This window comes from Nerophis ophidion, linkage group LG16 (genome assembly GCF_033978795.1).
Source record: "Nerophis ophidion isolate RoL-2023_Sa linkage group LG16, RoL_Noph_v1.0, whole genome shotgun sequence".
In the NCBI taxonomy this organism is placed as follows: Eukaryota; Metazoa; Chordata; class Actinopteri; order Syngnathiformes; family Syngnathidae; genus Nerophis; species Nerophis ophidion.
In genome coordinates this window covers 6939077-6966421 of record NC_084626.1, presented here as the reverse complement: position 1 = coordinate 6966421, position 27345 = coordinate 6939077, and the positions used below count along the sequence as shown (strand labels likewise).

General features: G+C 42.5%; 1 protein-coding gene across 3 annotated transcripts in view; it reads left to right on the top strand.

Moving 5' to 3' along the window:
* cpne5b (copine Vb) overlaps positions 1–27345 on the top strand; it is a 437932-nt gene that overhangs the window by 264152 nt on the left and 146435 nt on the right. For all 3 annotated transcript variants that reach the window (XM_061922666.1, XM_061922665.1, XM_061922667.1), the window contains 2 exons: positions 10217–10320; positions 15979–16083. In XM_061922666.1, coding sequence (XP_061778650.1) covers positions 10217–10320; positions 15979–16083 — 209 coding nt within the window. The remainder of the gene's footprint in view (positions 1–10216; positions 10321–15978; positions 16084–27345) is intronic.

Below are 27345 nucleotides of genomic sequence, written 5' to 3'. Positions count from 1 at the left end.
ATGCTGGCTCTTAAACTTTGCGCCTATCACTTTCCGAATGGTTATTTTCCTCTTCGTTCTGGAGGACACCACGTCCTCTGTTTCCAAATATAATTTGTAATGTGGACTCGTCAGACCACAGAACACCTTTCCACTTCCTCTTTTTTTACGAAGCCACACTGTTGTAACAAGTGCTGAATGTGGCTTGGCATTGTCTTGCTGAAATAAGCAGGGGCGTCCATGAAAAAGGCGTCGCTACGATGGCAGCATATGTTCTTCCAAAACCTGTATGTACCTTTCAGCATTAATGGTGCCTTCACAGATGTGTAAGTTACCCATGCCTTAGGCACTGTTGCACCCCCATACCATCACAGATGCTGGCTTTTGAACTTTGTGATAACAGTCTGAATGGTTCGCTTTCCCTTTGGTCCGGATGACACAATGTCGAATATATCCAAAAACAATTTGAAATGTGGATTCGTCAGACCACAGAACACTTTCCCACTTTGCATCAGTCAATCTTAGATGATCTCGGGCTCAGAGAAGCCGGCAGCGTTTCTTGATGTTGTTGATAAATGGCTTTCGCTTTGCATAGTAGAGCTTTAACTTGCACTTACAGATGTAGCGACCAACTGTATTTAGTGACATGGGTTTTCTGAAGTGCTCCTGACCCCATGTGGTGATATCCTTTAGAAATTAATGTTGGTTATTCATACAATGTTGTCTGAGGGATCAAAGGTCATGGTACTTCAATGTTGGTTTCCGGCCATGCCGTTTACGTGGAGTGATTTCTCCAGATTCTCTGAACCTTTTGATGATATTATGGCCCGTAGATGTTGAAATCCCTAAATTTCTTGCAATTGCACTTGAGAAACGTTGTCCTTAAACTGTTTGACTATTTGCTCACGCAGTTGTGGACAAAGGGGTGTACCTTGCCCCATCTTTTCTTGGGAAAGACTGAGCATTTTTTGAGAAGCTTTTTTTATACCCAATCATGGCACCCACCTGTTCCCAATTAGCCTGCACACATGTGGGATGTTCCAAAAGGGTGTTTGATGAGCATTCCTCAACTTTATCAGTATTTATTGGCATCTTTCCCAACTTCTTTTTCACATGTTGCTGGCATCAAATTCTAAAAAAAATGTTTATCAGTTTGAACATCAAATATGTTGGGTTGAAAAGGATTTGCAAATCATTGTATTCTGTTTATGTTTACATCTAACACAATTTCCCAACTCATATGGACACGGGCTTTGTATTTTGTGTATTATTGACATTGTTTTGCTCAAACAACTGTATGTAAAACAAGAGAACAGGGAACTCGTTCAAATACTGTGTTGATACCGGTAAACTTTCAATGGCACTCACCAAAAATAAACGGACAAATGAACGCTTATTACATGTGAAGTGAATTTTGAAGTGAATTATATTTGTATAGTGCTTTTCTCAAAGTGACTCAAAGTGCTTTACATAGTGAAACCCAATATCTAATTTTTACATTTAAACCAGTGTGGGTGCCACTGGGAGCAGGTGGGTAAAGTGTTTTGCCCAAGGACACAACAGCAGTGACTAGTATGGCAGAAGCGGGGATCGAACCTGCAACCCCCAAGTTGCTGGCACGGCCGCTCTACCAACCGAGCTATACCGCCCCATGTGAGCTCTATTGGTATTGGTATCGGGAGATCTCATTAATGGGTGATCGGTATTTGAATCGACAGCATTGATCCCTGATTGCAACATCCCTAATACAATGCTATAAGGTGCACGCATTTGGGCATGAGCTTGCATGCAGCATTTGGTTGCAGTCTGGCTACGTTCTGACCCGTCCTTCGTGTTTGCTTCTAGAAGCAGTAGTTCATCCTCAGTATGTTCAGCTCCAAAAATATAAGGTTAATTTGATTCAATATTTCCATATGCAAAATAACATGTGTTTCTAATGTTGTGACCGGATTAATCTATAAAACGTTTATAAAATTTATTTTTGACAGTCACTGAAAAAACACAACAGTCACGTTCGTTCTTAAAATATATATTTTACTAAGTAACTTATTGTGGAGGGGGGCGTGGCCTGCGGGCCTGCAGCGGGACGGGGTGTGCCAGGACCGGCCTCAAAGTCAGCGACAGGTGCGTAGACGGCCCACTTGGGCCTTGTTATCTAGAAATAGTGGAGGAGAGACGTTGTTGGAGCTGGTGTGAGAGCGAGAGCGTGCATGTCAGAGACAAATAGACAATTGCTGGAAGGCAACCTGACATCAAAGTAAAACTGTATTGTAACTCTGAAACGGGCTCTCATGGCAATGCTTGGTGGTCTGCAGGACCCACGGGAGGGCAACCTTCAAACCTATAGTTTCATAAACTAAATTATGATACATTTGGAAAAGGTGGGGCGTAGTTTCATTTGCAATCTAGGAACAAACAAACATTTTTCTGACAGAGTCTTAAAAACGAGTTATAGATGTAACTGAGAGGAAAAATTTAAGAAGAAAGTACACCAAAGCATATCCAATACTTATTTAGATCAGTTATTCTCAAACTGTGGTACGTGTACAACTTGTGGTACACCTAATATTCACTTAATTAACAATTCAAATAAAGCGTTACTGTTCAAACTGTTTGTAAAATTACAGTGGCCAAAACATTTTTTTTAATATGCTTGTTAAATAAAACCTTTGCCTTATTTTGAATGAATACTTTGGCATACTACACTACTGTATTTTTATTGTTGGTGGTTATGGTAGCACTTGGAGAGCCAAGTGTTTTCTGAGGTGGTACTTGGTACACTAATCTATATGAGGTGCATTCCAATATGTTTAATTACATGTGCATGTAATGTATTTATTCTTGTTTCCTTGTAAACTACCGTAGCCACGTAGAAACGCTGCAATTTCATTGTGTTGCTTTTGTGCAAAGTTTTCTATTCTTTCATATTCCATATTTGTCAACAGAGAGGAGACAATGCTGGTGCGCTCCTAAAGTTTGGAGTGAATACATGTTTTTTGAATGAATGTTGGTATACTCCAGTGAACACAATTATTCATTAGTCATTACCTTTTCACGCACTTGAATGAATGAAAAATAGGGGTGTCTGGCGTAAACATGCTTGTGTAATTCAGACCATAAGGGAGTGTTAAAAATGTGGATTGAAATCATCGGATGGTCGGTCACCTTTCAGTAACATAACCTTTAACCTTGTCAAATAGGATTTAATAGACTGAGATAGATTCTATTCATCGCACATTGGGGAAATTCACCAAATTCCACATGACTGCGGTATCACATTACGACGTCACGAGTTTAACAAGGAATCGAACCCACGGGATGTCTTCAATTAAATAGGAAATAATCTGACAGCATCATTGCTACAAATTCGTTGCCAACTTGTGGACACCATGAGTATTTCAGGTTTGACGGTAATTAAATGCAATTTTGATTCCACACAGTACAACATTTTTATATATTACCCAATCCAAACAACCTTTCCCACTCAGGGCACAAACAGACTAACACAAAAAGTAAAAACACATATGTTCACACATAACAGTACCTGATCATTTAAATTTGTGTATGTTATAGAAAAATGTCCAATCACAACACATAAATCAAAACTACACCCGTAGAAATGCACTGCAATTAAACCAGCTCGGAGTCAAACTTCCGAATACTCTTATTAGCTAAGTATATTATATTATATCCATTATATATATGTATATATACTGTATGTATATTAATTGGGATCATGGGGGGTGCTGGAGCCTATCTCAGCTGCATTTGGACAAGTCGCCACCTCATCACAGGGCCAACACAGAAAGACACACACTCACATACTAGGGCCTGTTTTTGGAGGTGGGAGGAAGCCAGGGTACCCAGAGGGAACCCACGCAGTCACGGTGAGATCATGTAAACTCCACACAGAAAAATCCCCAGACAGCTTCCCAAAAAATGCTCAGTCTTTCACATATACCTTTGTATACACGTGTATATATATATATATATATATATATATATATATATATATACGTATATTAACATATGTATACATGTGTGTATATATGTATATATATATATATATATATATATATATATATATATATATATATATATATATATATATATATATATATATATATATATATATATACAAATGTATATATGATTATATGTATGTATATGCATATGTATATTAATGTGTATATATACACGTCTATGTATATGCATTTATATATATTTATGTATGTATATACATGTATGTATATACGTATATGTATGTTTATACTTATATGTAGATACGTACATGTATGTATGTATTTTATATACAGTATATATATGTATATATATATATATATATAATATGTGTATATATGGATAGAATGTATATGTGATTATTAATGTGTGTTAGTATTCATTGTGTTTGTTTTGCTTTTTGGTTTCAGTCATACCCAAAACACCAGTGACGCAACTCAATTTCTAGCTTTCTAACGAAATGCTTCTGAGTTACTGTCACCTACTGTCAGTTTTCCAAGATGTCAGCCTGTGAGGAAACAAAAAGGGCATGTGCAGCTGTAATTATGCACACAACGTATCTATCTGTGAGGGAAGCCAGGACGCAGCATTGAGTGCCCGAGTATGAATAATTTGCAGCCGCATAGAAACAGCTCCCAGTATAGTGCACTTCACTTTGAGACGCACTTGCATGTTGCATGAGACGCAGAGAGCAGCGTGTGAGCTGGCGTTAAAGAAGAATTCAAATGCAGTTGAAATGTAATGACAAGAATGATGTATTTTTTTTCTTCTGCAGAAAAGGTGGTGTCAAACGTGTGGCACATATATGTAGCCCCGGGGTGAGCGCAGGGAAGCAGATAATGTTCTTCTCGCTGCTGGAGTGCCGGTGTTTTCTGCAAAGCGCCTGGCTGCGAGTGATAAAAGACGCAGGCAGGAGGACACTGTTGAAAAAAATTGCAAACATGAATTTGAATAGGCGATGAAGAAACTCTCCCGATCCGTCACACTCAGGACTTCACACCCGTCACATCACTGATTTGCCAGCCAGCGCACCGCCTGACATGAGGTGCAAGCTCCGACATTAAAAAGCTATCAAGCTATCATTAGCGCAGCCCCGGGTGCCCGCTGTTGGAAGACCTCAGGCGACAACAGCAACAGCTATTCATTGTTGGAATGATGCTGTAATGAAACGCACCGTGTCGCTGAGATTAGCCACAACACGCAGCCAAGGGTTAGCCAGAGCCCTCTCCCTGAACACAGCGAGAGGTCGCCACAGGAAGGGGAACATTAAGAAACTTCTTTTAGCCTTAAGGGCAAGTGATTTATATTTGGACGTGCAAGTTCCACGTGAAAAACAAAGAATGGAGTAATTGCAGACTCAAGTTTAAACAAGGGAAAGTGTTTGTATTGTAAATTAATTTCACTTTTGATTTATGAGGTGGGCAGCAGGGTGGAACAGGGGTTCCACCGTATTGTGAGGCAAGTGCCTCACAATACGAAGGTCCTGAGTAATCCTGGGCTCGATCCTGCGCTCGGGATCTTTCTGTGTGGAGTTTGCATGTTCTCCCCGTGACTGCAATCCAATTCCAAAACCAAACCTGACAGAGCAATTGAGGAGACACAAAACAAACACAGAACAAACCAAAAGTAGTGAAATAAAAATGAATATAATCAACAACAGTATCAATTTAGTAATAATATCAGCATAGCAGTGATAAAAAATCCCAAATTTACATTATCATTAGACAATTATAAAAAAAAAAAATAGAACAATAGTGTCACAGTGGCTTACACTTGCATCACATCTCATAAGCTTGACAACACACTGTGTCCAATGTTTTCACAAAGATAAAATAAAACATATGTTTGGTTCGTTTAATATTTAAAACAAATTTACATTATTGCAATCAGTTGATAAAACATTGTCCTTTACAATTAAACAAGCTTTTTTACAAAAATCTACTACTCTGCTAGCATGTCAGCAGACTGGGGCAGATCCTCCTGAAATCCTATGTATTGAATGAATACAGAATCGTTTTGAATCGGAAGAATATCGTTTTTGAATCGAGGATCGCGTCGAATCGAAAAAATCTATATATTATCGAATCATGAACCCAAGAATCGATATTGAATCGAATCGTGGGACACCCAAAGATTTGCAGCCCTATTATATATATATGTATATATATATATATATATATATATATATATATATATATATATATATATATATATATATATATATATATATATATAAATACAATGATTTTGCAAATTCTTTTCAACCCATAATCAGTTAAATATGCTACAAAAGACAACATATTTAATGTTCAAACTGATAAACTTTTTTTGTTGTTGCAAATAATCATTAACTTTACAATTTGATGCTAGCAACACGTGACAAAGAAGTTGGAAAAGGTGGCAATAAATACTGATAAAGTTGAGGAATGCTCATCAAACACCCTTTTGGAACATCCCACAGGTGTGCAGGCTAATTGGGAACAGGTGGGTGCCATGATTGGGTATAAAAAAAGCTTCCCAAAAAATGCCCAGTCTTTCACAACAAAGGATGGGGCGAGGTACACCCCTCTGTCCACAACTGCATGAGCAAATAGTCAAAGAGTTTAAGGACAACGTTTCTCAAAGTGCAATTGCAATAAATTTAGGGATTTCAACATCTACGGTCCATAATATCATCAAAAGGTTTAGAGAATCTGGAGAAATCACTCCACGTAAACGACATGGCCGGAAACCAATATTGAATGACCATGAACTTTGATCCCTCAGACGGCATTGTATCAATAACCAACATCAATCTCTAAAGGATATCACTACATGGGCTCAGGAACACTGTAGAAAACCACTGTCACTAAATACAGTTGGTCGCTACATCTGTAAATGCAAGTTAAAGCTCTACTATGCAAAGCGAAAGCCATTCATCAACAACATCCAGAAACGCTGGGCCCGAGATAATCTAAAATGGACTGATGCAAAGTGTAAAAGTGTTCCGTGGTCTGGCGAGTCTACATTTCAAATTGTTTTTGGAAATATTCGACATCGTGTCATCCAGACCAAAGAGGAAGTGAACATTCCAGACTGTTATTGACGCAAAGTTCAAAAGCCAGCATCTGTGATGGTATGGGGGTGCATTAGTGCCCAAAGCATGGGTAACTTACACATCTGTGAAGGCACCATTAATGCTGAAAAGTACATACAGGTTTTGGAACAACATATGCTGCCATCTAAACGCCGTCTTTTTCTTGGACACCCCTGTATATTTAAGCAAGACAATGCCAAACCACATTCAGCACAAAATACAACGGCGTGGTTTCGTAAAAACAGAGTGCGGGTACTTTCCTGGCCCACCTGCAGTCCAGACCTGGCTCCCATTGAAAATGTGTGGCACATTATGAAGCGTAAAATACGACAGCAGAGACCCCGGACTGTTGAAAGACTGAAGCTCTACATAAAACAAGAATGGGAGAAAATTCCACTTTCAAAACTTCAACAATTAGTTACCTCAGTTCCCAAATGTTTATTGAGTGTTGTGAAAAGAAAAGGTGATGTAACACAGTGGTGAACATGCCCTTTCCTAACTACTTTGGCATGTGTTGCAGCCATGAAATCCTAACTTAATTATTATTTGCCCAAAAAATTAAAGTTTATGTGTTTGAACATCAAATATCTTGTCTTTGTAGTGCATTTAATTGAATATGGATTGAAAATGATTTGCAAATCATTGTATTCCGTTTATATCTACATCTAACACAATTTCCCAACTCATATGGAAATAGGGTTTATATATATATATATATATATATATATATATATATATATATATATATATATATATATATATATATATATATACATACATATATACATATATATATACATACATACATATGTATGTATGTATGTATGTATGTATGTTTATATGTATGTATGTATATATTTGTGTATGTATGTATGTATATATATATATATGTATATATATATATATATATATATATATATATATATATATATATATATATATATATATATATATATATATGTGTGTGTATGTATGTATGTTTATATATATATATGTACGTATGTATGTATATATATATATATATATGTATAAATATATATATATATTTATATATATGTATATATATATGTATGTATAAATATATATATAAATATATATATATATATATATATATATATATATATATATATATATATATATATATACATATATATATATATATATATATATATATATATGTCCATATATTAATATACAAACCCTGTTTCCATATGAGATGAAAAACCACAAGTAATGTAAAAAAAAACATGCTGGTTACTTTTTGAAATCAAAATAAATCACAAAGCAGTTTGGCTATCCATACATCCATTTTCTACCGCTTGTCCCTTAAGGTTGGCTAATGAAGATGAAGTCTAATAAACAAGCTTTGTTTTTCTCCAACTCCCCCTCATGGTTTCGTACAACAGTTTGGCCGACAAGAGTGACACCTCTCACATTGAATACACAATCTTCACAGCCTTCATTCAATTTGATGAGATGACATATTATTTTAGGCAGTATTGATGTTATTTGAACACTGATACAGTTTGCAGTTAAATTAAAGGATGAGTGAACAGTCCAATAAACAGACTTAAGACTTTATAAACAAGTTGTGACAACGTTCGCGACACATCGCCTGCTGCATTTTTCCTCACCTCATTAACTCTCAGTCACAGCAGCTTATGGACACTGTATTGAGAAAATTAAAGCAACATCAAATAGTTGTTCTCCTTCGCTGTATGCTTTTAGTGTGGGGACAAGTGCGTCCGTCTCCAATATTGTCCATCATCTAAAAGTGCGCTCCGAAATGCACCCCGGGGAACCAAGAGAAAATTACGTTAAACCAAGTGCTTGGCTCCGTTTACTCCGAGAGGAAATCTCTGCGGCATAGTCTGTGTACTTCGTCCGCCATGATTATCAAGCCAAACGACGCTAGTGAACATGCGTCTGACTTCGTTGCCTAAACTGCATTAATAAATGTTGGGGTTTCGGTAATTAAAATATTAGACGGTATTAGTAACCGTTTAGAATTTTATCGCATCATTATGCCTCATTTGTAGGTATATTTGAGCTCATATAGTTTCCTTTAAGTCCTCATAATACAATTTATATCCCATGACACACTATCTGTATGTAATATTGCTTTTAATTGTTTACGGCTGCAGACTGATTTCTTTTTGTATTTTTGGTCCAATATGGTCTTTCAACATTTTGGGTTGCTGACCCCTGCCCTAGTCCATTAACAAGTAAAAAGTCAAGGGCGGTCACAGCATGTTCTTGCCGCAGATGTTGGTAATTCTTTTAGGGCAGGTCGCGGCTTTTGCCGCAGTTGCCGTGGATAAATTTGAGCCCTGTAGGTATCTAGCTATATAAAGGTATACACAGTATATAAAGGTAAATATGACCAAACTTTCTTGTTCTTGTCAAAAGTCTACATATTTTGTATCAACTGTAATCATTCGATGCTTGACTAAGGGAGACACGAAAATAATACCTTACAGTAACCAAGATAAAGGTCGAAAATGATACCATATGATTTTACGTGAATTGATGCCCAGTAGTACCCACGGAATTTGGTCCGTACCTGTAAAAATACTAGATTTGGTACCCATCCCTATTTGTAACAGCATGTATATGAATATACCATACACAAACATTAAATGGAAAAATATGGATGATAATGCAAATATCACCATTAACTTAACGACTAAATCCACAGTTTATATCACTCAGACCTCATTTAAGGCAACAGTCAGGACTAGAAATTAACAACTTCCCACCTTGGGAAGAAAGACGCTCTTGTCATTGCCAAACAAAGCCTGGATCACCTTCATCATAACCATGGGTCAACAATTGCTTTGGCGCAGTGCTTGCAGAAATAATGTATCATACGTGGTATATTCATAGTCCAATCGCCTGTAACATACAATACTATTAGTGTTTAGTCATTTTCATTTCTCAATTTATTGATTTTTTTCTGTGTAATGACCAGAGCAGCCTCGCAGCTGTTGAACTAAATGGTCATTACAATAGAATTGAATGTAACTGCAATATTTAAAAGACCGCAAATACATCATATCACATTTTTTTTTTTAATGATGTACCTTTCTCTTTCCTCTCCACATTGCCACTCTCCCGTCCCATCTGCATGCATCTTTGCAGGACAGCGCCACCATGCAGTTCTGTGCCAACAAGCTGGACAAGAAGGATTTCTTCGGCAAGTCAGACCCGTTCATGGTTTTCTACCGAAGCAACGAAGATGGAACGTGAGTGCTTTCGATCTGAGAAACAATAACTCAACTGAGAAGGAATAAGCACTTAAAATCTCTTATAGGCACTGACTTATTTGGTAAAACACTTAAACTCTCTTATAGGCACTGACTTATTTGGTATGGCACTTAAAACCTTTAATAGGCACTGAATTATTTGGTAAAACACTTAAAACCTCTTAGAGGAACTGACTTATTTGGTATGACACTTAAAAACTCTTATAGGGACTGACTTATTTGGTACGGCACTTAAAACCTCTTATATGTAACTGAATTCTATGGTAGAACACTTACAATCTCTTATAGGCGCTGACTTATTTGGTATGACACTTAAAATCTCTTATAGGCACTGACTTATTTGGTACGGCACTTAAAACCTCTTATAGGCACTGAATTATATGGTACAACACTAAAAATCTCTTATAGGCACTCACTTATTTGGTACGACACTTAAAATCGCTTATAAGCACTGACTTATTTGGTTCGGCACTTAAAACCTCTTATTGGAACTTAATTCTATGGTACAACACTTAAAATCTCTCATAGGCACTGACTTTTTTTGGTACAACACTTAACATTTCTTAAAGGCACTGACTTATTTGGTACGACACTTAAAATCTCTTAGAGGAAATTACTTATTTGGTAAGGAACTTAACACCTCTTAAAGGCACTGAATTCTATGGTACAACACTTAAAATCTCTTATAGGCACTGACTTATTTGGTATGACACTTAAAATGTCTTATAGGCACTGACTTATTTGGTACGACACTTAAAATTTCTTATAGGCACTGACTTATTTGGTACAACACTTAAAAACTTATAGGCACTGGCTTATTTGGTACGACACTTAATATTTCTTATAGGCACTGACTTATTTGGCACAGCACTTAAAATCTCTAATAGGCACTCAATTATTTGGTAAAACTCATAAAACCTCTTAGAGGAACTGACTTATTTGGTACGACACTTAAAATCTCTTATAGGCACTGATTTATTTGGTACGACACTTAAAATATCTTATAGGCACTGACTTGAAGGACCTGAAGGAACTCTCCTGAAGGAATCAATAAAGTACTATCTATCGATCTATCTATCTATCTATCTATCTATCTATCTATCTATCTATCTATCTATCTATCTATCTATCTATCTATCTATCTATCTATCTATCTATCTATCTATCTATCTATCTATCTATCTATCTATCTATCTATCCATCTATTATTTGGTACAACCATTAAAATTTCTTAAAGGCACTGAATTATTTGGTACAACACTTCAAATCTCCCGTTCGCACTGACCTATTTAGTAAGGCACTTAACACCTCTTATAGGCACTGAATTATATGGTACAACACTTAAAATCTCTTATAGACACTGACTTATTTGGTACAACACTTGAAATGTCTTAAAGGCACTGACTTATTTGGTACAACACTTAAAACCTTTAATAGGCACTGACTTATTTGGTACAACACTTAAAATCTCTTATCGGCACTGAATTCTATGGTACAACACTTAAAATCTCTTATAGGCACTGACTTATTTGGTACGACACTTAAAATCTGTTATCGGCATTGACTTATTTGGTACAACACCAAAAATCTCTTATAGGCACTGGCTTAATTGCTACAGCACTTAAAATATCTTATAGGCACTGACTTATTTGCTACAACAAAGCTCAAACATTCTAAGTATTACTTGGGAAAATCATGTGCTCATTTGAAGCAAAGGTTTTTCAATGTGTCAAAAATGAAATAGTTGGGCACCAATGACTAAAGGGGGAAAAAAAGAAAACATTTGTTGTTACTTTGCTTTTTTTATTTTAATATTCTCAAAAAGTTCTCAACAGCATTGAGAGCTTGTTTTGCAGGTTTCCCTGCTCTTCAGGGGAAGTTACCCCTGAAGAGGGATTAAATAGCCTCTGCTTTTTTCCAGACCTAACATATTTACATGTATATATGTATGTATAGAGTTCGGCCTCAAATTAATTTAACCCAATGTTTGGGGACCCCTGATATACATTGTTCATTGTCACTGAATGCATCACAACTATGAATGTACTTAACAGAAAAAGGTGAAATAACTGAAAACATGTTTTATATTCTAGTTTCCTCAAAATAGCCACCCTGCTCTGATTACTGCTTTGCGAAAACACATCTTATAGGGCGGCATAGCTCGGTTGGTAGAGCGGCCGTGCCAGCAACTTGAGGGTTGCCGGTTCAATTCCCGCTTCTGCCATCCTAGTCACTGCCGTTGTGTCCTTGGGCAAGGCACTTTACCCACCTGCTCCCAGTGCCACCCACACTGGTTTAAATGTAACTTAGATATTGGGTTTCACTATGTAAAGCGCTTTGAGTCACTAGAGAAAAACGCTATATAAATATACTTCACTTCACTTCACTTCACACTCTTGGCATTCTCTCAATGAGCTTCAAGCCAACCTGTGAAGAGAAAACCATTTCAGGTGACTACCTCTTTTGAAGCTCACTGAGATAATGCCAAGAGTGTGAAAAAAAAATCCGAGCAAAGGGTGGCTATTTTGGAGAATTTGGAATATAATTTTTTTTTTCAGTTATTTCACCTATTTTTGTTAATTGCGTAACTCCATGTGTGTTCATTCATAGTTTTCCTCTTTATCGTAGCTTCCTCAAAAAACAGGGGTCGGCAACCCACGGCTCCGGAGCTGCATGCGGCTCTTTGGCAACTCTGATGCGGCTCAGCTGCACAATCGCCGACCCCCCACATTGTTGCCGGGAGACTCCGGAATTCAATGCCTCTCCCGAGTCAATGTTCTCCAATTTTCACTCGGACTACAATATTAAGGGCGTGCCATGAAGATATTACTCTTCACGTCCTCGCGCCCGCCATTCAACGTCATCGCGCCCGCCATTCAACGTCATCGCGCCCGCCATTCACGTCATCGCGCCCGCCATTCACGGATTGCTATTTGCGTCCTCTTGAACGTCATCGCACCCGCCACTCACTGAATACTATTTGCATGCCGACACACACATTTTGCTGCTTCTATCGGCACATGTATGAGATTGCAAGGCATACTGGGTGACACAGAGTACACTGACGGTTGTGATATAAACAACTTTAACACTCCTACTAATATGCGCCACATTGTGAATCCACACAAAAGAAGAATGACAAACACATTTCGGGAGAAAATCCTCACAGTAACACAACATAAACGCAACACAACAAATACCCAGAATCCTTTACATCCATGGCAAGTCTTGACTATGTTATACACCCCGCGAGCACCAAACCCCGCCCACCTCAACCACACAGGGTTTATATCACAACCGTCAGTGTACTCTGTGTCACCCAGTATGCCTTCCAGTCGTGCTCGTGCATCTGCGGAAGCCTCCCACAATATATTGCTGAACTTGCAAGCAGTTTGTACATGTTGTAGAAGGCATTAAAGGCAACGGCTTCATAGCATGCCCTTGTTCTTGTCATCTGGGTGACCACCAGCAGATATTGGCGAGACTATTTGTGGCTCCCATTGTCTTCCTCATTTTGTGAAATGGGTCGAAATGGCCCTTTGAGCGGTAAAGGTTGCCTCTTCCTCATTTTGTGAAATGGGTCGAAATGGCCCTTTGAGTGGTAAAGGTTGCCTCTTCCTCATTTTGTGAAATGGGTCGAAATGGCCCTTTGAGTGGTAAAGGTTGCCGACCCCTGGTCTAGTAGATTAGTCAAACTTCCTATTGTGGGCCAATAGTCAGTGTACTGTTAACGTGAATCTTTGGCAAGATCGATTCAAGTGTTTAGGAATGGAGTACTACCGCCTCATATATAACCCAATATGAAACATTGCAGGGAGGAGGAGTTAAAAAAAAAGTTTGGTGGTACCTCACTTTATGTATGTCCAACGTTTTGTATAATTCACTTCCCTGGTGTCTGTTAGCTTTTTCAGTTCTCATGCAGCCAAAGATTGTGAGAAACATAGTCCACAGAATCCAGCCCCCACACAAAGAATCCCACGCATTGGCGACTAAATCATCAGGCTTTATTGTAGATAAGTGCTAAATAATCCACTATGAGGCCAACAAAGTTGTGAGTGCCGGCACTTTGGTAAAGAAGGTGAGAAATAACTTGAGAAATAACTTGTAGTAAAGTATGTATATTGCTTCTTGGTCATTTATATGTATTTTTCATTGTTTTGTGCACGTAAGAATAAGTGTTCTCTATAAGATGTGTTTTCGCAAAATTTCTATACGTGTTTATCTTTGTTGGATCTTTTGAAACAGATTACTAATGCAAACCCGCAGATATACAAGATTCAACAATAAGGTCACACATTTGCTGTGCATGTGTATAAAGCATATAAAAGGAAGTATGCATACTCAGTATTTTTCTTTTTCCAAACCCGACGAGTTGAGTTTATACCAAAAAGTTATATTTTGGTTTCATCTGACCACATGACATCCTACCAATCCTCTGCTGTATCATCCATGTATCCATTTTGGTATAAACTCAACTCAAGGTGTTTGGAAGACGAAGAATACTGAGTTGCATCCCATGAACACCATACCTACTGTGAAGCATGGGGCTGTTTTTCTGCTAAGGGGACAGGACGATTGATCCGTGTTCAGGAAAGAATGAATGGGGCCATGTATCGTGAGATTTTGAGTCAAAACCTCCTTCCAGCAGTGAGAGCTTTGAATGGTTGACCAAATACTTATTTTCCGCCATAATTTACAAATAAATTATTTAAAATTCCTACGATCTGAATTCCTGGATTTTTTTTTTGTCACATTCTGTCTTTCACAGTTGGAGTGTACCTATGATGAAAATTACAGACCTCTGTCATCATTTTAAGTGGGAGAACTTGCACAATCGGTGGCTGACTAAACACTTTTTTGCCCCACTGTATGTGTATATATATATATATATATATATATATATATATATATATATATATATATATATATATATATATATATACGTTATATGCCAAGTCAACAAAACACCAGAGGACTGTGTATTTTGAAGATAGTTATTTATTTCAATAAAAGTAAATAAAAAAAACACATGCTTGTATATACTGTGTATGATTAAACAGTAGCTGGAAATATTCTTGCAGTTTTATCACCCCTCTTGCAGAAATGTTCTGTTTTATTTGTATTTCCATACATAAGACAGCGAAAAATGGATCCCCAAGGATGTGCGAGGCGTGTTTGTTTGTGGCGCCGCAGGGAGGAACAAATTAGAGGGGCCATGTAGCTAACCAGCTTACAGAGGTTTGAAACACTCCAGGCCCTTAGTGGAGCGCAAGTAGTCATAAAAAAAGAGGAACAAATGACACGCCTTGTTGCTTTTTGAGAGGGTATTTGGTGTATTTGATAGGGATTTATGCATGTCTGCTCTGTGAAGCCTTGCAGATAGCAGAGAAAGCCATCTGTACAGAAGGGTCTTGTTCAGAGAGCCAAACTAAGATATGAAACAATTCTCTGAAGTCCATCCAACAATAAGGTTGGCAGATAAGCCAGGTGGTAGACAAAGATGGACATCGTCCTATTATAAAAATCTAGTTTGCCTTCCACATCGGATCCTCTGTCCTTCTCCTCTCTGTTGGCGACGAACCAGCAAAGTCCTTTAACACACATTCTTTTCTCCTCCTCTGCACTCCTGGTGTCCAGGTTTACTATCTGCCATAAAACGGAGGTGGTGAAGAACACATTAAACCCTGTGTGGCAGCCATTCACCATTCCCGTGCGAGCACTCTGCAACGGCGACTACGACAGGTACGTCTCAACCGCCGCTCGTTATCCTTTTGCACTTCTTCTTTTCAATTTGACTCAGTCAGATAACCTACACACACACACACACACACACACACACACACACACACACACACACACACACACACACACACACACACACACGCACACACACACGGAGCTAACCCCATTGATTCCCGCAGGCCTAATCCGTCGATGACCTTCAGGGGCCCCGATCGGTGTCCCTCCGACAATATGCGGGGGGACTGATGACGGCCATTACTTAACAACAAGCATCCTTGAGTTCAACCAGCTGGAATCAATATTAGCTCCACGTAGCACCGTTAAGTCCTCTGTTTTTTTAACTGTCGCACTATTTCACAGTAGACTCATGCTTAGATTACTCCTCAGTATCGATTTTTGCGAGAAATCACACGGTGAGAGTCTCTGTATAGCCACAAGGCTTATCGCCTTTAACTTTTTTCTTTTTTTTTTTTAAATGGAGGGATTCAAGTGGTCTTCCCGTTAACAGTTACCGTATTTTCCGGGCTGGTATTTTTAGCCTCAACCACTAAATTTTTGAATAATTATAGGAAAACATTATCACCAGACCTATGTAAGCGTCAATACATGGTGCAGAAAAAAGACCATATATTTTTTTAACCGATTTCCGAACTCTAAATGGGTGAATTTTGGCGAATTAAACGCATTTCTGATTATTGCTTTGGTGGCGATGACATCAGAACTTGACGTCACCGAGGTAATACAGCAGCCATTTTCATTTTCTACACATTACACACACGGGTCTCAGCTCTGTTATATTCCGTTTTTTCGACTATTTTTTGGAACCTTGGAGACATCATGCCTCTAGAGGGTGTAACAACACTAAAAGGGAGGGATTCAAGTAGTACCGAAGATGCGAAAGTGTCTGCCGCCAGACCCCCATTAAATGTGCTGTAGTGTCTTCACATTTGACCGGCGATGACAGTGATGACACAGAGATGTATGGATAACCTGCAGATGCATTTGCAACGATAAAGTCAACGAAATCACAAAGGTGAGTTTTGTTATTGACTTATGTGCTAATCAGACATATTTGGTTGCGGCATGACTGCCAGCTAATCGATGCTAACATGCTACGCTAATCAATGCTAGCATGCTACGCTAATCGGTGCTAACATGCTATTTACCGGCAATGACGGACATGGCATAGAGATTTATGGATAACCTGCAGATGTATTTGCAATGATAAAGTCAACGAAATCACAAAGGTGAGTTTTGTTGATGTTGACTTATGTGCTAATCAGACATATTTGGTCGCGGCGTGACTGCCAGCTAATCGATGCAAACATGCTATTTACCGGCGGTGCTGAAGCAGACATGGCACAGAGATGTATGGATAACCTGCAGATGCATTTGCAACTATATTACGTTTCCTTCCACCCACATTTAATGCGAAAAAAAACACTTACCAATCGACGGATTTAAGTTGCTCCATTATCACAAAATGCGAAAGTCCTGATCAATTGGTCCGCACATTTTACCGGCGATGCTAACGCAGCTATACGGCCATGCTATGGCTATGAATAGCGTCAATAGCTATTTGCTCAATAGCTTCAGTTTCTTCTTCAATACTTTCATACTCCAACCATCCGTTTCAATACATGCGTAATCTGTTGAATCGCTTAAGCCGCAGAAATCCGAGTCTGAATCCGAGCTAATGTCACTATATCTTGCTGTGGTATTCCCATTGTTTGTTTACATTGGCAGCTCTGTATGACGTCACAGGAAAATGGATAGTGGTTTTGAAGATAGCGAAAATAAGGCACTTTAAAGCTTTATTTAGGGATATTCCGGGACCGGTAAGATTTTGAAAAAAAATTCCCCAAAAAAAAAAAAAAAAAAAATAGCTCCTCTCTGAGCTGCTACCTTACCGTGGTAGAGGAGTTTGCGTGTCCCAATGATCCTAGGAGCTATGTTGTCTGGGGGCTTTCATGCCCCCTGGTAGGATCTCCCAAGACAAACAGGTCCTAGGTGAGTGATCAGACAAAGAGCAGCTCAAAGACTTCTATGGAATTACAACAAAATGAACTCAGATTTCCCTCGCCCGGACGCGGGTCACCGGGGCCCCGCTCTGGAGCCAGGCCCAGAGTTGGGGCACGATGGCGAGCGCCTGGTGGCCGGGCCTGTCCCCATGGGGCCCGGCCGGGCACAGCCCGAAGAGGCAACGTGGGTCATCCCTCCAATGGGCTCACCACTCATAGGAGGGGCCATAGAGGTCGGGTGTATTGTGAGCTGGGCGGCAGCCGAAGGCACGGCACTTGGCGGTCCGATCCTCGGCTACAGAAGCTAGCTCTTGGGACGTGAAACGTCACCTCACTGGGGGGGAAGGAGCCTAAGCTAGTCCGCGAGGTAGAGAAGTTCCGGCTGGATATAGTCGGATTCACCTCAACGCACAGCAAGGGCTCTGGAATCAGTTCTCTCGAGAGGGACTGGACCCTCTTCCACTCTGGCGTTGCTGACAGTGAGAGGCGACGGGCTGGGGTGGCAATTCTCGTTGCCCCCCGGCTCAAAGCCTGCAGGTTTGAGTTCAACCCAGTGGACGAGAGGGTAGCCTCCCTTCGCCTTCGGGTGGGGGGACGGGTCCTGACTGTTGTTTGTGCCTACGCACCAAACAGCAGTTCAGAATACCCACCCTTTTTGGGTACACTCGAGGGAGTACTGGAAAGTGCTCCCCCGGGTGATTCCCTTGTCCTACTGGGGGACTTCAACGCTCATGTTGGCAACGACAGTGAAACCTGGAGAGGCGTGATTGGGAAGAATGGTCGCCCGGATCTAAACCCGAGTGGTGTTTTGTTATTGGACTTTTGTGCTCGTCACGGATTGTCCATAACAAACACCATGTTCAAACATAAGGGTGTCCATATGTGCACTTGGCACCAGGATACCCTAGGCTGCAGTTCCATGATTGACTTTGTAGTCGTGTCATCGGATTTGCGGCCTCATGTTCTGGACACTCGGGTGAAGAGAGGGGCGGAGCTTTCTACCGATCACCACCTGGTGGTGAGTTGGCTGCGATGGTGGGGGAGGATGCCGGACAGACCTGGCAGGCCCAAACGCATTGTGAGGGTCTGCTGGGAACGTCTGGCAGAGTCTCCTGTCAGAGAGAGTTTCAATTCACACCTCCGGGATAACTTTGAACATGTCACGAGGGAGGTGCGGGACATTGAGTCTGAGTGGACCATGTTCCGAACCTCTATTGTCGAGGCGGCTGATTGGAGCTGTGGCCGCAAGGTTGTTGGTGCCTGTCGTGGCGGTAATCCCAGAACCCGTTGGTGGACACTGGCAGTGAGGGATGCCGTCAAGCTGAAGAAGGAGTCCTATCGGGTTCTTTTGGCTCATAGGACTCCGGAGGCAGTGGACGGGTACCGACGGGCCAAGCGGTGTGCAGCTTTAGCGGTAGCGGAGGCAAAAACTCGGACATGGGAAGAGTTCGGGGAAGCCATGGAAAACGACTTCCGGACGGTTTCGAAGCGATTCTGGACCACCATACGCCGCCTCAGGAAGGGGAAGCAGTGCACTATCAACACCGTCTATGGTGCGGATGGTGTTCTGCTGACTTCGACTGCGGATGTTGTGGATCGGTGGAGGGAATACTTCGAAGACCTCCTCAATCCCACCAACACGTCTTCCTTTGAGGAAGTGGTGCCTGGGGAATCTGTGGTGGACTCTCCTATTTCTGGGGCTGAGGTCGCTGAGGTAGTTAAAAAGCTCCTCGGGGGCAAGGCCCCGGGGGTGGATGAGACCCGCCCGGAGTTCCTTAAGGCTCTGGATGCTGTGGGGCTGTCTTGGTTGACAAGACTCTGCAGCATCGCGTGGACATCGGGGGCGGTACCTCTGGATTGGCAGACCGGGGTGGTGGTCCCTCTCTTTAAGAAGGGGGACCGGAGGGTGTGTTCCAACTATCGTGGGATCACACTCCTCAGCCTTCCCGGTAAGGTTTATTCAGGTGTACTGGAAAGGAGGCTACGCCGGATAGTCGAACCTCGGATTCAGGAGGAACAGTGTGGTTTTCGTCCTGGTCGTGGAACCGTGGACCAGCTCCATACTCTCGGCAGGGTTCTTGAGGGTGCATGGGAGTTTACCCAACCAGTCTACATGTGCTTTGTGGACTTGGAGAAGGCATTCGACCGTGTCCCTCGGGAAGTCCTGTGGGGAGTGCTCAGAGAGTATGGGGTACCGGACTGTCTTATTGTGGCGGTCCGCTCCCTGTACGATCAGTGCCAGAGCTTGGTCCGCATTGCTGGCAGTAAGTCGGACACGTTTCCAGTGAGGGTTGGACTCCGCCAAGGCTGTCCTTTGTCACCAATACTGTTCATAACTTTTATGGACAGAATTTCTAGGCGCAGCCAAGGCGTTGAGGGGTTCCGGTTTGGTGGCCACGGGATTAGATCTCTGCTTTTTGCAGATGATGTAGTCCTGATGGCTTCATCTGGCCGGGATCTTCAGCTCTCACTGGATCGGTTCGCAGCCGAGTGTGAAGCAACCGGAATGAGAATCAGCAGCTCCAAGTCCGAGTCCATGGTTCTCACCCGGAAAAGGGTGGAGTGCCATCTCCGGGTTGGGGAGGAGACCCTGCCCCAAGTGGAGGAGTTCAAGTACCTAGGAGTCTTGTTCACGAGTGGGAGAAGAGTGGATCGTGAGATCGACAGGCGGATCGGTGCGGCGTCTACAGTAATGCGGACGTTGTATCGATCCGTTGTGGTGAAGAAGGAGCTGAGCCAGAAGGCAAAGCTCTCAATTTACCGGTCGATCTACGTTCCCATCCTCACCTATGGTCATGAGCTCTGGGTCATGACCGAAAGGATAAGATCACGGGTACAAGCGGCCGAAATGAGTTTCCTCCGCCGAGTGGCGGGGCTCTCCCTTAGCGATAGGGTGAGAAGCTCTGCCATCCGGGAGAAGCTCAACGTAAAGCCGCTGCTCCTCCACATCGAGAGGAGCCAGATGAGGTGGTTCGGGCATCTGGTCAGGATGCCACCCGAACGCCTCCCTAGGGAGGTGTTTAGGGCACGTCCAGCTGGTAGGAGGCCACGGGGAAAACCCAGGACACGTTGGGAAGACTATGTCTCCCGGCTGGCCTGGGAACGCCTCGGGATCCCCCGGGAAGAGCTAGACGAAGTGGCTGGAGAGAGGGAAGTCTGGGATTCCCTGCTTAGGCTGCTGCCCCCGCGACCCGACCTCGGATAAGCGGAAGATGATGGATGGATGGATGGACTTCAAAAAAATCCAACAAGCCACTGGGAACTAATTTTTATTGTTTTTAACCCTTTTGAAATTGTGATAATGTTCCCCTTTAAAAATTTGTAGATATATTAGCATCACCACGCCACGACTATATACCGGTCCAAAATATTTTTATAAACCTTTATTTACATACCTTAATTGTTTCCAAAAGGTGCCTGAAACAGGACAGTAAAACGGCAGGTCAAACAAAACAGAAGTCATCATCATGGACCCACTAGCTGGGGAAGCTAGCGCTCCAATCAGCTGAACAGACTCAATAACTCCACGGTGACGTTTTGGTGAATTTATTGAACTGTAACAATACCAAAATAATGCCATTGTCAGTTAATACTACTAACACAGATACTTGTAAGTGTGTTTGCATATCAAATATTGCTAACGACGCTAGCTCGATTACATTACGATACCACGTACGGATATGCATGGAAACACTCCCACAGATGTTACACATTTGACGATTCAGTAAGTAAGAATTGTTTGTTAAATTGTGAAACTAAAAACGTTGTTTGGCATGATCAATGAACGATCTGTACGGGTAAAAAAGGTATGGACGGCTAGAAGTCTGGTGGCCATGGATGAAGTGTTTGGTTTCCAAAGTCAGGATACGGGGTGGACCACTCGCCTGTGCATCGGTTGGGGACATCTTTGCGCTGCTGACCCGTTACCGCAAGGGATGGTCTCCTGCTGGCCCCACTATGGACTGGACTCTAACTAATATGTCAGACCCACTATGGACTGGACTTTGACAATATTACGTCAAACCCACTTGACGACCATTGCATCCGGTCTCCCCTAGAGGGGGTGGGGTTACCCACATTTGCGGTCCTCTCCAAGGTTTCTCATAGTCATTCTCAGCGACGTCCCACTGGATTGTAAGATTTTCCTTGCCCTTATGTGGGCCCTGCACCGCAGATGTCGTTGTGGCTTGTGCAGCCCTTTGAGACACTTGTGATTTAGGGCTATATAAATAAACATTGATTGATTGATTGACTGGTTGCTAGAAGTCGGAACAACCTTTTGGGGAGTGTATGTTTCCAAATACACAGGACAAGATGTTAAAATCCAGAGTGCCACCTCGTACCTCCCGTGTTGAAAACTTAAAGACACTGACTTATTATCTATGTTGCTGCAGGCTGGACAGACACATCATTAGGGTTTTCAAGTGGGTTCCTACTCTCATGGACGTTTCGCTGACTGGGCCCACGGCGCCTCAAGTAGGTTCAGCGGTACTGCTCGCTTGGTAGAGTGGCCGTACCAGCAACTTGAGGGTTCCAGGTTCGATCCCCGCTCCTGCCATCCTAGTTACTGCCGTTGTGTCCTTGGGCAAGACACTTTACCCACCTGCTCCCAGTGCCACCCAGGCCTTTAACTTAGACATTAAAGGCCTACTGAAACCCATTGCTACCGACCACGCAGTCTGATAGTTTATACATCAATGATGAAATGTTAACATTGCAACACATGCCAATACGGCCGGTTTAGTTTACTGAATTACAATTTTAAATTTCCCGCGGAGTTTCTTGTTGAAAACGTCGCGGAATGATGACGCGTGCTTGTGACGTTATTGGTTGGAGGGGACATGTTATCCCAGCACCACTTACGTCTAAAAGTCGTCTCTTTTCATCGCATAATTACACAGTAATTTTGACATCTGTGTTGCCGAATCTTTTGCAATTTGTTCAATTAGTAATGGAGACTATAAACAAGAATGCTGTTAGTGGAAAGCGGCCTTTAGCACCGAGACACAACCGGTGTTTCTTTGCTTGTTGTGAAGCTTTAACACAGAGCGGTCAAGCAAACATGTTTCTCTACATCAACCAGCATGTTTTTGGATGGAAAATTTGTGATATTAAGTCAGCTCTTACCGGAGACATCAGTGGATTACTGGACATCCTCTTGCAGCAGCTGTCAAAAAAGGCAGCTGTGAGCTTGGCTCCTCCATGGCTTCCATCAAAGACACTGGCGTTCACCGCAGCCATCCCATTTTGAGGTATGACTTTACAATCTCACTAAAACACTGTTAAAACAAGAAGCAGATAAGGGTTCTTCCATAATTATCCTAGTAAATGTGTCTAATTACATCTGACACGCTCACACTGCTGCCGCCCGGAGCCATCGCATTTTCTTTTCTGTTTTTTCTTTTCTTTTCTTTTTTGTGCTTCACTCTAACTTTCCTTATCCACAAATCTTTCATCCTCGCTCAAATTAATGGGGAAATCATCGCTTTCTCGATCCGAATAGCTCTTGCTGCTTGAGGCTATGATTATAAACATTGAGGATGTGAGGAGCCCTCACACCGGTGACGTCACGCGCACATCGTCTGCTACTTCCGGTAAAGGCAAGGCTTTTTTTAATAGCGACCAAAAGTTGCGAACTTTATCGTCGATGTTCTCTACTAAATCCTTACAGCAAAAATATGGCAATATCGCGAAATGATCAAATATGACACATAGAATGGACCTGTTATCCCCGTTTGAATAAGAAAATCTCATTTCAGTAGGCCTTTGAGTTTCACTATGTACAGTAAAGCACTTTGAGTCACTAGAAAAAAGAGCTATATAAATATAATTCACTTCACTGCAGCGGTGCATTCTGGCGTCCCAGAACCACCCCCCTCTGCATCTGCCCAGCCTCAGCACAAGTAATGATTTATTTTGGAGACCAGTTGGGGTCTTTCCTCTTTAGCCAGAGCCACTGGCTGCTCCGTTCTGCCACGCGCGATGTGTCCTTTATGGCCTGACGTAGAGCTTGACCCCCGACTCCCAGGTCCCTCATCAGCCTTATTGTTGATGTTGCGACAAAGCCCCGACATCCAACTTCTAAAGGCAGATTTGGGTTCTCCAGCCTCGCCATTCAGCGAGCTCTGCATACCGGAGCTTTTTCTGCTCAAAAGCTTCCTCCACTGCATCTTCCAGAGGGACTGTGAGTTCAACAAAGTACATGATGTGCTGGGAGTTGGACCACAGGACTAGGTCAGGCCGCAAGTTAGTATTTGCTATCAGTGGCGGAACGATGAGTTTCTTATACACATCCACCAGCATCTACCTCCAGCTGTCCCAACCCGGGCCTTGATGGTGTCTTTCGTTGCCTTCGTTCGCCCTCTCTAACAAAGGCAAGTGGCATATTGAGGTTGGGTGTCCTGGGTGGAAAGGAGTTGGTGGTTGTTCTCCTGCTATCCAGGGTTGCTGCCAAGCATTTGAGTACTTTGTTGTGTCTCCAGGTGTATCGTCCTTGGGACATGCTCACTTTACACCCAGTGACGATGTGTCTGAGTGTAGCTGGTGTTGAACACAAGGGGCATGATGGATCTTCACCCAGCCATTGGTTGAGGTGTTTGGGGGTGGGAAGGAAACCTATGGTCATGAGCTTTGGGTTATGACCGAAAAGAAAAGATCACAGGTACAAGCGGCCGAAATGAGTTTCTACCGCATCGTCCAAAGGGACTTTGAGTTAAACGAAGTACACGATGTGCTGGGAGTTAGACCACAGGACTAGGTCAGGCCGCAAGTTTGTAATTGCTATCAGTGGCGGAACTATGAGTTTCTTATCTACGTCCAGCAGCATCCACCTCCAGCTGTCCCAACCTGGGCCTTGATGGTGTCTTTCGTTGCCTTCGTTCCCCCTCCTTAACAATGGCAACTGGCATATTGAGGTTGCGTGTCCTGGGTGGAAAGGAGTTGTTGGTTCTTCTCCTGCTATCCAGGGTTGCTGCCAAGTATTTGAGTACTTTGTTGTGTCTCCAGGTGTATCGTCCTTTGGAGATGATCACTTTACACCCAGTGACGATGTGTCTGAGTGTAGCTGGTGTTGAGCACAGGGGGCATGATGGATCTTCACCCAGCCATTGGTTGAGGTGTTTGGAGGTGGGAAGGACACCTATGGTCACAAACTTTGGGTTATGACCGAAAGGACAAAATCACAGGTACAAGCGGCTGAAATGAGTTCCTACCGAATCCTCCCAAGGGGACTTTGAGTTAAACGAAGTACACGATGTGCTGGGAGTTGGACCACAGGACTAGGTCAGGCCGCAAGTTAGTAATTGCTATCAGTGGCGGAACTATGAGTTTCTTATTTACATCCACCAGCATCCACCTCCAGCTGTCCCAACCTGGGCCTTGATGGTGTCTTTCGCTGCCTTCGTTCCCCTCCTTAACAAAGGCAACTGGCATATTGAGGTTGGGTGTTTTGGGTGGAAAAGAGTTGTTGGTTGTTCTCCTGCTATCCAGGATTGCTGCCAAGCATTTGAGTACTTTGTTGTGTCTCCAGGTGTATCATCCTTGGGAGATGATCACTTTACACCCAGTGACGATGTGCCTGAGTGTAGCTGGTGTTGAGCACAGGGGGCATAATGGATCTTCACCCAGCCATTGGTTGAGGTGTTTGGAGGTGGGAAGGACACCTATGGTCATGAACATGGGGTTATGACCGAAAGGACAAAATCACAGGTACAAGCGGCTGAAATGAGTTTCTACCGAATCCTCCCAAGGACACTTTGAGTTAAACGAAGTACACGATGTGCTGGGAGTTGGACCACAGGACTAGGTCAGGCCGCAAGTTAGTAATCGCTATCAGTGGCGGAACTATAAGTTTCTTATTTACATCCACCAGCATCCACTTCCAGCTGTCCCAACCTGGGCCTTGATGGTTTCTTTCGTTGCCTTCGTTCCCCTCCTTAACAAAGGCAACTGGCATATTGAGGTTGCGTGTCCTGGGTGTAAAGGAGGTGTTGGTTGTTCTCCTGCTATCCAGGGTTGCTGCCAAGCGTTTGAGTAATCAGTGGCGGAACTATGAGTTTCTTATCTACATCCACCAGCATCCACCTCCAGCTGTCCCAACCTGGGCCTTGATGGTTTCTTTCGTTGCTTTCGTTCCCCTCCTTAACAAAGGCAACTGGCATATTAAGGTTGCGTGTCCTGGGTGGAAAAGGAGGTGTTGGTTGTTCTCCTGCTATCCAGGGTTGCTGCCAAGCATTTGAGTACTTTGTTGTGTCTCCAGGTGTATCGTCCTTGGGAGATGATCACTTTACACCCAGTGACGATGTGTCTGAGTGTAGCTGGTGTTGAGCACAGGGGGCATGATGGATCTTCACCCAGCCATTGGTTGAGGTGTTTGGAGGTGGGATGGACACCTAGGGTCACAAACTTTGGGTTATGACCGAAAGGACAAAATCACAGGTACAAGCGGCTGAAATGAGTTCCTACTGAATCCTCCCAAGGGGACTTTGAGTTAAACGAAGTACACGATGTGCTGGGAGTTGGACCACAGGACTAGGTCAGGCCGCAAGTTAGTAATTGCTATCAGTGGCGGAACTATGAGTTTCTCACTTACATCCACCAGCATCCACCTCCAGCTGTCCCAACCTGGGCCTTGATGGTGTCTTTCGCTCCCTTCGTTCCCCTTCTTAACAAAGGCAACAGGCATATTGAGGTTGGGTGTTTTGGGTGGAAAATTGTTGTTGGTTCTTCTCCTGCTATCCAGGATTGCTGCCAAGCATTTGAGTATTTTGTTGTCTCTCCAGGTGTATCGTCCTTGGGAGATGATCACTTTACACCCAGTGACGATGTGTCTGAGTGTAGCTGGTGTTGAGCACAGGGGGCATAATGGATCTTCACCCAGCCATTGGTTGAGGTGTTTGGGGGGGGGGGGGGGACACCTATGGTCATGAGGTTTGGGTTATGACCGAAAGGACAAGATCACAGGTACAAGCGGCCGAAATGAGTTTCTACCGCATCCTCCCAAGGGACTTTGAGTTAAAGGAAGTACACAATGTGCTGGGAGTTGGACCACAGGACTAGGTCAGGCCGCAAGTTAGTAATCGCTATCAGTGGCGGAACTATGAGTTTCTTATTTACATCCACCAGCATCCACCTCCAGCTGTCCCAACCTGGGCCTTAATGGTGTCTTTCGTTGCCTTCGTTCCCCCTCTCTAACAAAGGCAACTGGCATATTGAGGTCGGGTGTCCTGGGTGGAAAGGAGTT